Source organism: Schistocerca nitens, chromosome 5, assembly GCF_023898315.1.
Source record: "Schistocerca nitens isolate TAMUIC-IGC-003100 chromosome 5, iqSchNite1.1, whole genome shotgun sequence".
Classification (NCBI taxonomy): Eukaryota; Metazoa; Arthropoda; class Insecta; order Orthoptera; family Acrididae; genus Schistocerca; species Schistocerca nitens.
The window spans coordinates 580,887,529-580,904,886 of record NC_064618.1 but is presented as its reverse complement, the minus strand read 5'-3'; the positions used below and the strand labels follow the sequence as shown (position 1 = coordinate 580,904,886).

At 39.4% G+C, this 17,358-nt stretch overlaps 1 protein-coding gene across 1 annotated transcript in view; it reads left to right on the top strand.

Annotated features, from left to right (window-relative positions):
• The window catches only part of LOC126259912 (DNA-directed RNA polymerases I and III subunit RPAC1), a 186,417-nt gene that overhangs the window by 43,897 nt on the left and 125,162 nt on the right, over window positions 1-17,358 (top strand). Inside the window, exon 3 of the mRNA XM_049957002.1 lies at window positions 9,902-10,009. Within this exon, the coding sequence (XP_049812959.1) occupies window positions 9,902-10,009 (108 nt within the window). The remainder of the gene's footprint in view (window positions 1-9,901; window positions 10,010-17,358) is intronic.

The following is a 17,358-nucleotide window of genomic DNA, read 5'->3' as shown; positions in this document are numbered from 1 at the left end:
GTAAGCCTTTTTTTTTTCATGAATAAACTACATTTCCTTAAGATCTATAAATTAATCTCAGTCTGGCATCTGCTTTTCCTATAATTAGTTTTATGTGGTCATTCCACTTTAGGTTGCTCTGGATGATTACTCCTAGATATTTTAGATTGTTGCAATTTTCAGTGATTTTTCAGCAATAGCATTATCAACCAGTACTGGATCTCTTCACCTTTTGGGGCTGCAGCGTTCTAGTTTTCATGGACAGAGTGAGAGGTATTTCGTAAGATCTTTTATTACAAAATCAATATACTTTCTTATAGAGCAGATTTTTATCCTCCACAAATTACATAAGGCATAAGTGTGGAACATGTTCTATAATTCTGTAATAGATTGACATTAGTCGTGTAGGTAACTTCCCCAACAACAGAAAATGCTGTGAGGTTCAGTGAAAGCAAGTGGAGGTAGTATGTTGACAACAACGCTGTTCCCTTCCACGCCAGCTCACCTGTAACTGCCGACAGTAAACCCACCTGCACCTCTGACGTTTCTGTTTTTCAAGATATGTATGAAGACTAGGAAGGGTATGCTTAGAAGTTAGGTCACCACTTGTCTGCTAATGTGGTATATGAACCAAATCCACAGAAAGCTTTTCTCATTTGTTGGATAGACTTCTACACCCATGACTTTTTAAATGAAGTTAACTCTATTAATGAACTCCGTAGTGTTCTATTTTGATTAAATTTCTTCATGTACATTTACATATATATTCTGCAAGCAGCCATTGGTGCATGGCAGAGGGTACCTTGTACCATTACTAGTCATTTCCTTTCCTATTCCACTGGAAAATAGACCTAGGTAAAAACATGTGTCCATATGTCTCCATACAAGCCCTAATTTCTTTCATCTAGCTTCATGGTTCTTATGTGAAATGTAAATAGGCAGTGTCAGAATTGTTCTACAGTCAGCTCCAAATGCCAATTTTTTTTCTCAGTAGCATTCATTTTCCCTTCAGGTATTCCCATTTGAGTTCCCAAAGCATCTTCATATTACTTGCGTGTTGATTGAACCTATGGGTAGCAATTCTTGGAGCCTACCTTTGAATTGCTTTGATGTCTTCCTTTAATCTGACCTGGTGGGGATCCCAAACACTTCAGCAGTACTCAAGAATGGGTCATACTAGTGTTCTTTGAACGGTCTCCTTTACAGATGACATATTGCTAACATTCTCCCAATAAACCGAAGTTGACCATTTGCCTTCCCCACTACAGTCCCTACATGCTCATTCCATTTCATACCGATTTGCAAAGTTGTGCCTGGACATTTCATCAAAGTGACTATGTCAAGCAGCACATTAATGTTACTGTATTTGAACATTGCAGATTGTTTCTCCTATTCATCTGCATTAATTTACATTTTTATACATTTAGAGCTAGCTGCCAATCATCACACCAACTAGAGATTTTGTCCAAGTCATCTTGTATCCTCATACAGCCACTCAATAACAACAACTTCCTCCATACTGCAGCATCATCAACCAATAGCTACAGATTGCTGCTCAACCTGTCTGTCAGATTGTTTATGTATATAATAAATAATAGTGGTCCTATCACACTTCTCTGAGGCACTCCTCACAATATCCTTGTCTCTGATGAACACTCACTGTCAAGGACAATGTAATGGTTTCTATTACTGAAGAAATGTTCAGGCCACCCACATATCTGGAAACCTACACAGTCCGCTCATACCTTCTTTAACAGTCTACAGTGGGACACCACGTCAAATGCTTTTCAGAAATACAAGAATATGGAATCTTCCTGTTATGCTTCATCCATATTTCACAGGGTATCATGCGAGAAAATGGCAGGCTGAGTTTTATAAAAGTGATGTCTTCTAAATCTGTGCTGATTTGTGGGCAGAAGTTTTCCCAACTCAAGAAAATTTATTATATTTAACTGAGAATATGTTCAATAATTCCATAGCAAATCGATGTTAAGTATATTGATTTGTAATTTTGTGGGCCTGTTCTTTTACCCTTCTTGTATACGAGATTCACCTGGGCTTTTTACCAAATTGGGATTTCATCCAGACCTTGCAACTTATTTGTTTTCAACTCTTCCCGTTGTCTCTTTATGCTGGGGATACCTATTATTATGTCTTTCATATGGGAGTCTGTGCAGTGGTCAAACGACAGTATGTGTACAATCCTCCTGCATGAATGGTGTCTTATATTTGAAATTTAAAACTTCAGCTTTCCTTTGCTGTTGTCAGTTGCCATACCTGGAAGGTCAACAAGCAACTGTATAATAGCTTTCAACCCGCTTAGCGATTTTATGTAGGACTTGCATTTTCTCAGCTAGATCCTTCACTAAGGTATGACAGTGGTAGTTGTGGCTGGTACATACTGTACCCAATGCTCTTCACACAAATCAGAAATATACTTCTGCCTACTAAGCTGCTTTCCAGTCACTTCCTTATACAATGCCCAGGAATTTATGGCAGCCAAATTAAGAATATTGTAGAATACTTGAATTAGCCGATGTCTTTTACTGGCTTTTGTGGAGTATATTCATGCCATTTGATCCACAATGTTGACCCCAAATTTTATTTCATTGTTAAATTGCACTGTTTCTGGAGTCTTCTTCTGACACACATACATGAGAGTGAAGTGAACTCAATAACAAAACATTCTTATTTGTTTTCTCTTTATAAACTGCTGTGGTTGTGCCATCATCCATTTTATATACTGTAATCGAGTGGAATGGTCGTTTTCTGGTCTTTGCTGTACTAGGCATCTCCCTTTGATTGTGGTTCACAGTTCAAATTAAAGTTATGGATACTGCTCTCAGATGGTTTGCAAGGCTTAGTGTAGCAAAGTACCTATCAGTAGTGACATTCAGACTTTTGTCTAGGTATGGTACTATAAGCCTATGAACAACATTTCAAGTGTGCCTTGGTCAGATCATTGAAGGGGGTCAGCATTGGTGTATGGGAATCCATTCAGTATATGTTTACTAGAGATTTGTCTGGCTTACTTGCAATGTATTGTGTGAAGGGGCATCTTATTTTGCATGGTAAAAGTTATTCATCAGTTGTAAGATAAGGTTCTGATTTATAGTGTGACGCACTATTTGCTATGAAAATATTTCAGATACCTGAAACAAGACCAAATCTGTCAGTTTTGAGGCGTTCAGATCTCATGAAATTTGTGTCAAACTTAATGTACTTCATTATTTCCGTAATTGTGTTTCACTTCATAGTTTGTATGAAAAAAGGAAGACAGTATACATTTGACCATATTCTTTTGAGACAAAAATTCTTTAACCCACGCACTCCTCTTGCATGCATTATGGTGTCAAAATCATCCAATTCTTCAATGTCCAATGCCTGCTCTTCAGAAATCGTCTTGTGTTCAGTGATAAGCTTCTGATTTTGAATTTTCTTTTTAGCACATGATGTTGGTCCTGGGCCCTCGCAAAAGGCTATGACTTTACAGAAGATGTAAAAACATATGAAAGAGTCCTTCTAGTATTTCTGTATTTGTTAGACACTTCTTGCATTTACAGATTATGTTTGTGGGGACGACTATCTGATGCTGTCATAACAGAAATAAGTAAAATCTTGCTTTAACCAACCAACAATCTGTGCTGGAACTAATGGCAGTGTTGTGACATATTTGAACAACAAAGGGACGACAGTTGGTTTCATTTCGTACATGGTATTGCAAAGAAGTCACTTGAAAATACAGAGAGAGAGGTTAAGAGGTGCCAAATTGGTCCTGCAATCCTTCTAGGTAGTAAACTTCATATTTCACAACTAATAAAAATAGTGCACTCCAAAAAAGTATGATTAATGTTTCATATAACTGATGAAAAGTCACAAAATATTAAGTCAATCCAGTTAACAGTTTTTTCAGAACGCAAGTGAAAAGTCCGTGAAGGGGCCAGTTTGGCCCTTCATTCCTTTTAATGTTAAGCCAACTGTACTATGCAATATTCAAGACCATACAGGTTCGACATTATACAATTTTTGCACTGTCAGGTAGCTAATCCCAGCTACCACAGCAAGGTCGTACCACATTGGATGGGAAAAATCGGTGTGTAATTGTCCAGAGGACAAAGACAGCTTAAATAGCAACAAAGACATCAGTTCTCAAATGTCTATAGACCAAAAACCATACAAAAAGCAACAGTGACATCGCTTTTTGCACTACAAAGAAAAATTGGGAATTATCCAAATGGGACAGAAGTTGGTAGATGTGATGCACATGTACTGACAAACAAATGATAAAAATTTCAGAAAAATTGGATGATTTATTCAGGAGAAAAAGCTACACAAATTGAGCAAGTCAGTAACACATTGGTCCACCTGTGGCACTTATGCAAACAGCTATTTGGCTTGGCATTGATTGATAGTCATTGGATGCCCTCCTGAGGGGTATTGTGCCAAATTATGTTCAAATGGTGTTTTAGATCATCAAAATTCTGAACTAGTTCGAGAGTGGTGCCCATAATGCTCCAAACATTCTCAATTGGGGAGAGATGCGGTGACCTTGCTGGCCAAGGTAGAATTTGGCAATCACAAAGACAAGCAGTAGCAACTCTCACTATGTGAGAGCAGGCATTATCTTGCTGAAATGTAAGCTCAGGATGGCTTGCCACAGAGGGCAACAAAGTGAGTTGAGAATACCATCACCATACTGCTGTGCTGTAAGTGTGCCGCGGATGACAACCAAAGGGGCCTGTTGTGACATGAAATGGCACCCCAGACCATCACTCTTAGTTGTCGAGCCGTATGGTAGGCGTCAGTCAGGTTCGTATCTCACTGCTGTATGGGTCATCTTCAGACATATCTTTCTCCTGGAATCTTATGGACTGGATAGAATTGTCTTCAGTGATGAACCTCACTTCAAATTGAGTCCCAATGACCAGTAAAGATATGTCTGGAGATATCCCAGACAGCAGTGGGACACAACCTGACTGTCACTGCCATATGACCCAACAGCCAGAAGTGATGGTCTGGTGCGCTGTCATTTCATAGCAGGACCCCTTTGTTTGTCATCTGTGGCACCCTAATAGCAGCAGTACGTCAATGATGTTCCATGTCTGGTTCTTTTGTCCTTCATGGCAAGCCGTCCTGGGCTTACATTTCAGCAACATAATGCCTGCCCACACACGACAATAATTTCTACTGCTTATCTTAATGCTTACCTTTTAAGAGTGTAATTGTACTGAGGCCAGAAACCATATAAAAAACAACTATGAAATCTCTTTTTGATTGCTTTGAGGCCAAAAACTGCATAAAAAGCAACAAGGAAATCGGTTTTCAATTGTTATGAGACTGGTGCAAGACAAGTTGTGCACTGTCTACCGTTTTCTGCCACAAGCTGAAATCAAGACACAGCCTGTTCTACAACAGATCAAAGTGTCTCAGCGGTCACGTTCAGAATTTATTGCACAGTGTGTGCATTCGGTTCAGCTACTTTTATAATCAGAGCACTGAACACGACATCTTTCAGATAATCCCATAGCGGAATTCATCCAAATAAAGATCCGGTGATCTGTATGGCCAGGCTGTACAAAAATGACGATTAATAGTTGTAGTATTTCCAAAATGCCTCTGCAGCAGCTTCTTCACCAGCTGTACAATGTACGGAGGATTGCTATCTCACATAAAAATGATCCTACCCACACATCCATGCTGTTGAATGGTTGGAATGATGTCAGTGTGCAAAAAAGTCTCATAGCATTTACCAGTGATGGTACAGGACCTATCCCCTCAAAAAAAATATTGCCCTGCAATAAACGATGCCATCAACCCCCACCATAGAGTTATCTTTTTAGAATGAACAGCTCCCGCTTCATATGTGAGTGGACTTTCTGTTGCCCACATTCAGCAATTCTGTGTACTGACATGACATTGGAAATAGATTTGGGCTTCATCTGTCCACAGAATGTTCCTTGGTCACTCATTGTCCACTTCCATGTGAGGAAGAAATTGTAGAGCAAATGTTTGTCATTGGCAGGTAAACATGAAGTGAATCTCGAACATGGGTAATTTTGTGAGGTTAGCAGTGCAGGATGTTTTATAAAATTTTATGCACTATGCTCACAGGCATGTCCTAAGTTCAGTCAATTATTTGTGCAATGCATGTTCACACGCCACCAATTGACTCTTCCTACAGTGCTGTGGTCACACCTTCTGCTGACATTACATCAATTGTTGTCATCCCTCTGCCACATTGCTCTTCAGTATAATCTGTCTTTTCAGATTCCGTAATCATTTTCTGCAGACCTTTGGCAGGTCTGGACCAGTGCCTTTTTTTCATATCCTTGAGTGCCCAGAGCTATTGGTGCACAGTTATCATTCATTCACAGCTTTACCATCTGCAAGTGATCCTGCATTCAGAAAGTCATGTTATGCATACCAGATGCCAACTGAGGAACAGCTGCGCACCCTACGTCATTTATTTTGCATATTCTGCCACATAAAGTGCCATCTAGTGGTTCATTACCCCCCCCCCCCTCCCACACACACACACACACACACACACACACACACACACACACACACACACACACACACACACACACACACGATACGTTTCCCCCTTCTTTGGTACCATCCCATTCAAATTTGGCATCTTTCTGAGTATTGATTGTTTTTACAGCATTCTGAAACTGTAACTTTAATTATAATCACTTTGTAAATTTAGATATTGGGGAAGAACACTTGATCATCAGCTATTAAAAGAGTATGGGCTGTTGGGGATACAGTATACAGTAGAACCTCACTAATGCAATCTGAGATGATCCAACTCTCCACTTAGATTGACCATCCCATTCCCGGTGTTTGTTAGGATTTGTCGATGACTTATTGTGTGCGATATGGATCAGTAGGCAGTTGGCCATTGATAAGTGTGGTAGCTAGGTAAGTTTTGACATAACTTGTTCCTAACTAGGTCAGTAAGTTTATTGTGAATGCATTTGTTTTATAAATTTGCAACAGTGTTTCTCTCACATATGAAAGTATGTAAAACTAAATTCTGTTGTCAACTAAATGTAAGTATGTGATGATATCTTCACTGGGGAACTGAAAGTGCTTGAAAGGTTAGGTAAGGAAAGTCTCTTCAAAACATTGCAAGTGAGGTAGCGGGTTGGCATAACAACTGTTCAAGACTGAGGAGGGGAAATGGAATGCAAAACTCCTGAAAGTCATGCATTGATTAGGTGAAAGAACTGTAAATGAGCAAGACTTAGAAGCCTAAAAGTGATATTCTATACAATGCATTGTCTATATGGTTTGAGCAGGATAGGAGAAAAGGAACTCCATTGTCCAGCGTAAAAGAAAAGGCACTGACTTGTGTGAAAAATTACATGAAAATGAAAAGTTTACAGCAAATGAAGACTTGTTACATTGATGAAAAAAATTACAAATGGCATTCTAAATGTAATTATTTTGGGCAAGAAGCTGCCTACTGTTGAAACAACTCTCAATGAATTTGTTCCAAAATTTTAAAACTTCTTGAAGAGCTTAATCTGAGCACTGATCAGGCAGATAACATTGGTGAGTCTCTCTTGAACTATAAAATATCAGGCAGATAACATTGACAGGTCTCACTTGAAATACAAAATGCTTGTTACAAGAAATGTTTCTATACAAAATCAGTATTTAAGAGGTACAAAAGTTGCCAAAGTAGAATTACTATTTCTGTCTGTAGTACCACAGATGGCAGTCACAAGATGCCATTCTTTGTGATCAGAAAAGCAAAAGAATTAACGAAATTCAGAAACATTAATATAGCTTCACTACCCGTATGTTATAGTAATCGAAAGTCGACATGGCTGGAATCCAGCCTCTTTAAAGAATGGTTTTATGACCAATTACTCCCTGCAGTTATAAAATACCTAAATGGAAAGTAGGGGCCTTCCTAAAGGTGCCATATTGTCAAGAACATGACATATCATCCATCTGAAGATGACCTTTAAAAGTTGAAATAAAAGCATTATCTCTTCCTACCAACGTAACATGTCTAATCCGACCTGTGGACCAGGGGGTCAGTGGGTGGCTGAAAAGATTATATCATCAAAAATAAGTTTGATCAGTTTTAGAGAGGACACAAGAAGGCAGCAGCTTGTTTCAAGTGATGAAATCAATAAAGATGTGATGTATGCAATTACCAAAGTTGCAAAGAAATTCTGGCGCCCAATGCTTAAAAAATCTTGGCTCCAACTGTGGCCAAAAATGAATGAAATTAATGATGAAATATCAAAAGAAATGAGTGAAGAGAATCAAGATGAAACAGACCATGTAACAACTGTGGAAAGTTAAGATATAGACTCCCCAGCAGTTTTGAAGAATTTACAAACTTTACAACTGGACGTTGAGGCCAGTGATGTGAGTGAGAGGATCAATACAGCTGATTTTGACTACACAATGGAAGAAAACTTAACTGATCATTCAATCAGTGGTGCTGTAATTTGAAGAACTAATGAGAACAAGGAAGATTATGAAGACAATGAATATATGGCTCGAGTATCAAATACAGATGGCAAAAATGCATTTGATACAGCCTTTCAGTACATCAGACAAAGTTGTATGTCTACTCCAAAAGCCATTTTGTGGATTGGTAATGTTGGAACCTTGCAGAAAAATTGAGATTCTTGGTTGCTAATCAAAAGCTCACTACAGATGTTTTTCATCCTGCTTAAGAACAGAACATTTTTTACTGTGTGATATCTTGATTTAAACAGTTAAATGCAAATCGGCTGTGTGTCACTGCAGTACTGTAATGAGATATGTACAGCTGTTTAACTTTCTCTCACAGCAGCAATGTCTTACCATTGATACAGACATATTTTATAGTACAGACTCTACTTTTCACTTTTGCGCAAGATTGTTTAGTGTGTCAACATTTTCTTTTAATTTTGTTACTGTTTTTAACATGGAACAATGTTTTGTACAGTATTTCCAGTTGAAAATTAAAGTTTCTGATAATCTGACAATGGTTTCAGTCGCGTAGGGGATGGATTAGCAAGGTTCCACCCTGTGTGTGTGTGTGTGTGTGTGTGTGTGTGTGTGTCCAGATCTGCTACAGTTGCTTTAGCCCTGTGCAGGCTATTATTAATGTGCATACCCAAGGTTTAGAGAATTCAGTACATCCAGGACTAAGTCATTTTTTTAGCATAATCGTATTAAAGAAATGTCATTATTGCACCACTCTTACACAGAGAAGACAGTTGCCACAGGCATCACAGTTAGGTTCAGTTTTAAAATCAACCCTTACACTTTTGTATTGCACTATAGTACTATGAGCCTAAGCAATCACATCTTCAAAAGCTTGACTTACAGAATGATTTGACAGATGGTCATATGGAAGGAATTGCCAAAATACGATAGTAAAAACAAAAATGTTCAAGGTAGAAGATTAGGAAAAGCTGGACCTGTTTCTGAATACGCCCAGTGAAGTTGGAAACTTATGCTGTGATGCTTACCATAAGCATAAAAATTTAATTTCTTTATGCACGTGATACCAGATATTCTAAGGCAGACACCAAGTGTATTAGTTGATGTCAAAAAAAAAAAAAAAAAAACTGTAATGTGATTGAAAATAGGTCATCCCAAAGACAAAATATACAATGCATTTTTAGATCTGAGTGATAGTAATTGCTTTGTAAAATCTTTTCTCTGTTGTGTATGTGTGAATTATCAGGTTACAAAACTTCTTTCTCACCTTACATCTAATTTTGACATTGGTATGTTGCTATTGATGGAGAAAGTAATGTTTAAGTTTAGCACATGTTAGAATTGGAATATTTTGTAAGCAGACGTGTAATTTTATTAAAATGTTTAACTCAACAATATTTACTTTATAAATTGCTGTAATATACTGTGTCGTAGTAACAGCTGTCTTTATTTGTTACAGAATTTCCGAATAGTCATAATCAGACACAATAACCTGGAAATGGAATTTGATATGATTGATATTCATGCTGGTATTGCAAATGCTTTGAGGCGAATTCTTCTTTCGGAGGTGAGAAAATAATATCTACCTTTCAGTGTGTGAGATTGTATCACAAACAAAGACAGCAAGCAGTTGACAAAAGCATATTTGGGAACTACATATTCAGTGTGAATAATTACTCTAATAAGTTTCACAAGTTTTTCTAGTAGATGATGGTAGTGTCCTAATTTTACAGTGTTTCCAGTGCCATAAACAAAAGCAGCCTTAATAAAATTCAATAAAATCTTGAACACATCTAATTCTGAAAATTCTAGCAGTCAATCTTCATCAATCGGTTATATTTTAATTGTTCTCCAGTCTTCCAGTAATAACGTTCAAAGCAGGCAAAAAGTTCCTTTTCCAGTGGTAGACAATATAGAGGCTGGTAGTAAGTAATGATGGGTTTGCTCATCTGTTTGTCTGAAAAGACCTAACTTTTCTTACAAAAGTTGGTCTAATCTGTTGTGATGAAATGAAAAAACTAAATATGAAGGATTAATTTTACATAATTAGTAACCATTTTTAAATCATACCATATACTAGTTGCCTATTTCTTTCCATGCAATTTCTACTGCTTCATTTTGTACAGTGTAGTTTTGATAACTGTTACGTGACCACTGGATGAGTGTCATCACATCTCACAGCATTCTACATCTGTGCATAAAACATAAATTTGCGGCGTAAGCTACTGAAAATATGTTTTCTCGTCAGCAAGACCAGTTTACCAAAGCAATGTCTCCATTACAGTTTAGTTTCTCCACTTTCCCATGAGTCTTTTACAAATGGCTAATTCTGCTGTAAAAATCAGTATACTGCAAGATAAAAAGTAACTGATTAGACAAATTGCGAGGATATTTTCTTTGGAAAGGACATTTTTCCTTCCTGATCCTTACAGTATCTCTTTGCAGATTAATACCATAATCAACACAGTATGTTTAGGAAATATTGGTGTGTGGCACTTCGCACGTGCTCCGTTAAATGTGCCAAATGTCATGTTTCCAAGTGAGCTCTGACATTTTTAACTGGTATGAGTGTGGTGAACGTGAGGTACATGAGTTGGGGGACTCTCCTCTGGCCATAAGCTCTGGTGATCTACTTCAGTTTCCACAATGTGACCTTATGAGGGAACATTTGGTGTCACAAGAAATGGAAGTCTTGGTTTAACTGCATAAATAATGAGTTCTGTGCTAACAGAGTGGTTGGTTGTTGAAGTGAAACACTCATTTAGAGAGCTACCTCTTGGCACCTGCTGCTCCTCAGTTATAGTTGGCTTACAAAGCAAACTTGGTTCTACCTGAGAGGACATTGAAACTCCCTAGATTTTTGTGGTAATAAATTGGTTCTAAATTTACAAATGAAAAACGCTTGGCAGGATGGAAGTAAAATAGGGGCATCTAGAGAGAATGTGCAGAGACTAGTCATCACAATTATGCCTCTCTTAGTGATAACAACAAAACACCTCCATAATACAATATTTGTTTATAACACTGAATTCTAGTAGAGATGTTTTTATACGCTGTGGTGTAATGGATATAGGTACAGGAGATTTGCAAAACTAGAAGATGTCACAGATGTACTTAATGATACTTTGAATAAGGTTAATCATATCTGCAGGAAACTGCTGTTTTCATTATGAAATTGAGTACACTGACATTAACTGAGTTATCTTAACCGTCAATCCATTGATTGTAAAGCTTTTATCCCATTTTCCCTAAAGTGTTTCGGATACCCGGTGTTTGGGTTGTTAATTTTCACATTGGAATCATGTTATATGTGGAAGGTTTGGCAGCCCATGAACCAGTGGTACATTTTTTCCTGTCACTGTGCATTACATGTATAGGTTGGCAAACTGTCTGGAGTCAGCAAAGCCTAAAATTTGTAGAAGAGGAGAAAAAATTGATGTTGAAGACATGCAGGTTTTCAAGATAGTACAGCCTCAATACATTTTTTGCATCCACACTCACAGGAAAAGAAACTACTTCCCTAGCTGCCTCAAAATAAACAGTAACTATACATTCTGGAACCAGCAAATCGATATGTAAGGCAACTGTATTTTGAAAAAATTTAATGAGTATTCCAGTTTGGTCCAAGCAGCAAAAGAGGTGCATCGCTCAGTGATTAACAAAAAAAAGTGTGTATAATGTTTCCCAACAAAACTTTAATTTACTCGCCACAGAAGGGTAAAGCTATAAGTAAATACGAGACCAAGAAACTTACTATCAGATCAGAAAAGGCAACAAGTTGTAATAGCTATGAATGTAGGAAGTGTTAATGACAGAACAGTCAATCTCCCTTCTCCTGCTCCCCCTCATTTTGCATTCACTGTTGCATTGAAGTGAAAAGGGGAAGGAGAAACAACTGTGGAAGATAGGTAGCAATACTTCAATGGAATTTGAACAGTTACAGGACTTCTGTAGGAAATCTAAAGATCCTAGCAGAGGTGAAACATGTCTGTACGTATCTACAAGAAACATACTTCAAATGATCTGACATGCCAGTGCTAATATGTTACAATTTCAATAGAAAGGACATATTAACCTTAACATTTGGCTGCATCATTGTCTCTCATTAGCAAAAACAGTGTGCTGTGTCTGTTTTCCCTCTCACGAACTTGTGGGCACTCGAAGATGTCATTCTACAACTTCCCCAACCATACTTCCTGGAATGTTAATACACATTTCAACATCTCCTGCCCAAGCCCTTCCTGCTCCCTCCCGTCCCCCACCTTCCCAGCCACTAGCCACCACCACCACCACTTACAAATAAAATAATGGTCTCATGTGTCTAGTCTTACATGAGCCATTCTGATTGATATTTGCACACTATCTCATGGAACTGAATAAGCAATATTTTTTTTCCCTAATGGGATACAGTAAAATGTCTGATTTTGGATGAGGCATAGATTTGAGTAATGAAGAAGAAAGTCCATCATACAAAAAAAAGCTCCCCATTTTTCCCCCCTTTCCACCACCCTTACTTTTTCTCTCCCTTCTCTGTCTCCCTCTTCATCTCCACTTTCTCCTTCTCTGTCTCCTCCATCTCCCCCCCCCCCCCCCCCCTCTCTCTCTCTCTCTCTCTCTCTCTCTCTCTCTCTCTCTCTCTTTTTCTCTTTCTCATGTATGCTTTACCCTCTCAGTGCCTCCCCCACACTGGGCAACATTAAGCTGTTACTATTCGATTTCACTACTGCAGTCTAGTATTTGGGAACTTTGAGAGTGCATAATTCACAGCTTCCTGTATCTATATCTAAAGTACTCCACACTCCATCACTGGATTGCATCCATAGTATGTGTACTTTTCATCCCAAGTTTGCTACTTCACACAACGTGCCAATTTTGTGTTTATCCTTAGTGTGGCAACTGCAGTTTCATTTACTATACAGTACTCCTCTTCACTAGCCACATTCCTCCATGTTGTTCCCCATTGAAGGAATTACATGTTGGTTATAGAGGCTAATCCTGAGCTTTGTTTTCACTCCAGGTTGAATCTGATAATTTTATCTTACTTGCATACAAGGGCAATGCTGCAGTTGTGTTGACCATCTGGTCCAGCGTATCACAAGCCTTAGTGCTGTCTCTGCAAAAAGGGTTGACAGGAAGAGTAACAACCTCTGGAAGAAATGTTTCTTGTTACTAGAGACTGCCAAGAGTCTTTAACTATTATTGTGCTGTCCCCCTTAGATTATATGACCTTCAGAAGATCTGTAAGGAAGGGGTTCCTCCTAGGCTTATTGTCAATAACATTGATTCTTGACATACAGTGTAACAAAACATCTTGTGTCATGTTGAGCACGCTAGTAAGTTGGTGTGTACATCACATTAAGAACTTGTGGATTTCTTAGCTCAGTTAGAGGGCTGTATTTGAATGACTGATATTTTGACAAGGTTTGATGTGGTCTCTCTATTCACATTCATTGCTCTTTCTGATTCATCGTGTTTAACTGAGGTTAGGTTTGGTTTTGAGTTAATTAAACTGTTTTGACATGTGCTGATTTTCACTTCTTTTTTACTCAGTGTCCAGTTCTGTGAATAAACAGATGGGAGTTGTGATGGGTAGTCCATTCTCATCTGTTATTGCCAATCTGTGTAGAGAAGATTTTGAGGGATATGCCCTGGATGGCGGTGAGGGGGGGTCTCATTGAAATTTTGTATATATGTTGTTGTTGTTGTTGTGTTTGGCGGGGAGGGTTACGAAGAAACAGGCGTAGTTCTGGGGGAGGGGGGCTGCAGCCCCATCCCTGTCACCCCCCTCACCCCCTCCATGATTCATCTCTGGCATGAAATTCTGCAGAATATGAATGCAAGAGGGAGAGAGGAAAGCAAAACTTTGTGTGTCGAACTAGTGTCAACGCAGGCTGAATGAAGTGCAACATGGGTCTGGATCTGTTACAGACATACCTACATAGAGTTGCTGTTTTCATTATCTTCTAAAATATACTAAATCTCTGTGTGTAAAATAACTAATTATTGTATTTGTTTGTAGCAAAAAAAAAAAAAAAATTAGTCGTTATTCAACTCTTTAATCATTAAGCTGTTTTACTCTTTCTACTTTATATCTATAGTTGTCTCTCATCTAACTGTAACATCATTACTTTACTGAAGAAAAGACGTTCTCAGCATTGTTAATAGTGCATGTTTAACATTACTTCAACCTGTTCATGACAAGAGCGTACTTTTCTTACTTCCTTCTTACAAAATTTTCATTAAAATGTATAGTTTGGCTTTATACAAAACTTTTCTCTTCCAGTGGTTAACAAATATTTCAAAGTATAAAGGGAACACCTGTTCTACATAACAAATTCTTCCTAACTTCACAACTAAATCATGACAGTCGAAATTACAAGTCTTACCTCCCTTTCTTCCTGAAAATTGGTTCCATTATAATTATACTTTTGCTAGTAATATCATGCTACTAATTGGAATGAAAATGAAAATGGAAGCCTTGAGCAGCTGCTGGTGAAGTATCAGTGCAGCAGTAGTGCAGCAGCAGTGCAGTAGGGAGTCGCATATTTAGCTTTCATATTTGTTTTGTAGTTTGATTCTTAATTTCTTTCCGAGTGTTTGTGCACTTGCATATTTAATTACATAAAATCCTTGCGTATTCTCGTATTTGAGAGGAGTTATATTGCTTATTGATAGCTGTAAAGTATAAATTAGCAGAGTTGTTAGTCAGTTGTTTATTTTGGACAGCCAGTGCTTTCTGTTTATTTTGTAGAGTCAGTTAGGAGCAGACAGAGGCCAGTGCAGTTTCATCTGTGCTTGCAGAGTGATGTGTGCGAGCAGCAGTAGCAGAAACTAGTCACATATTCAGTTTTTCGTATTAGTTCCGCAGGTTTAATTCAAATTACTTTGTGTGTTTGTGTGCTTGCGTGGAGAAATTTTTTGGATCTTTGCATATTTTCGAATTAGAAAGGGGTAGTATCAAATTTTAATAACGGTTGAGTGTAACATCGTGTAGGTGGTTGTCATTTGTACTAAGACGGGTAGGATTGCATTGTAATATCTGTATAGTGGCGTAGTCATGGTAATTTGATTGCTTGGTTCGTAAGTAATTGTTCATATATCGCAGCTCAAGCTGGCGCTGGTGGCGCAACTGTGCAGTCACATATTGCTGTTTTATTTGTCGCAACTCTGTACGTCCAGATATTAGCAGTAGGATGGATAGGGTGTGTACGTGCTGTGTGTGGGCACAGGAGGAACTGGCGACGGTTCGCGAGCAGCTGAGCATGCTGTTGGCCACGGTCAGCCGCCTTCAGGCTGCTGCCTCGAGGTACAGTGACGACGGAGGGTCTGGCGTGTCGCTTGAGACACCACAGGTGTCGCTTGCTGCATCCGCTGACTCAGCCGCTGAGGCACCTTCTAGTGTACCCGGTGCGTTGGGGCTGCCCTCACCTCAGGATGAGTGGCGGACTGCAACGCGTTCGCGTCGCTCGAGGCTGAGGGTCAATGTGGAGGCTGGCCGGCTGACCTCACCCGTTCATCCTGTCAGTGGGCAGGTGGCTGCTCCTTCAGCAGGGCCGGCCCGAGCAGGCACACGGGGGCAAAGGCTTGCTTGGTTATTGGGAGCGCCAACGTTAGGCGGATGATGGAGCACCTTAGGGAAATAGCGTACGGGGCTGGAAAGAATTCCAACGTGCACTCGATTTGTCTGTCGGCGGACTCATCTGAGATGTGGAGGCAGCCTTGCCTGCGGCTATCGAGCGTACGGGGTACAGTCGTCTGCAAGTAGTTGCTCACGTTGGTGCCAATGATGCCTGTCGCTTGGGTTCTGAGGCGATCCTTAGTTCGTACAGGCGGCTGGCGGATTTGGTGAAGACCGCTGGCCTCGCACGCGAGGTGCAAACAGAGCTCTCTATTTGCAGCATTGTTCCCAGAGTGGATCGGGGTCCTTTGGTTTGGAGCCGAGTGGAGGGTCTTAACCAGAGGCTTCATCGACTCTGTGACGGTCTTGGCTGTAGATTTCTAGACTTGCACTATTGGGTGGGGAATTGTGGGACGCCCCTAGATATCAGGGGTGCACTACACAAAGGAAGTGGCTACTCGGGTAGCAGAGTACTTGTGGCGTGCACATGGGGTTTTTTTAGGCTAGGAAGTAGTGCGAGGTGTTCTGATGAACACTCACCAGTTGACGTGCAGGCAGGGAAATCAGGACGCGCTCAGTGTAAAGACACTTCAGCTATCAAGATATTAGCAGTAAATTTTCAGAGTGTTCGGCTTAAAGTTCCTGAATTTACTGCCCTCCAGGAAGTGTGTGGCGCACAAATTATTCTCGGGACTGAGACCTGGCTGAACCCTGAGATAGAAAGTTCTGAAATATTTAGTGAGGGTTGGAACGTGTATCGGAAAGACAGATTGACACCGTAGGAGGTGGTGTCTTCATTGCAGTTGACAAAGAATTGTGTCTGCTGAGACTGAAGTAGAGTGTGATTGTGAAGTTATCTGGACACGTTTAACATGGCTAGGAGAAATAAAGTTAATTGTTGGGTGTTATTACCGGCCACCAGGTTCCACTGTGACAGTTCTAGAATCATTCAAAGGGAGTCTACATTCTGTATCGCAGAAGTACCCAGATCATGCTATATTAGTCGGAGGTGACTTCTACCTACCTAGTATAGACTGGGATGTCTATGGATTCATTACAGGTGGTACAGACAAGCCGTAGTGTGAATTACTTTTGAACACATTATCCGAAAACTGTCTTGAGCAGCTAAATCGACAGCCAATGCGTAATGGAAATATTTTAGATCTGGTAGCCACGAACAGACCAGACCTCATCGATGGTGTAAGTGTTGAGACAGGGATTAGTGATCATGATGTCATTACGACTATGGTTACGAAAGTTAAAAAGTCGGTCAAGAAGGCTAGGAGAGTATTCTTACT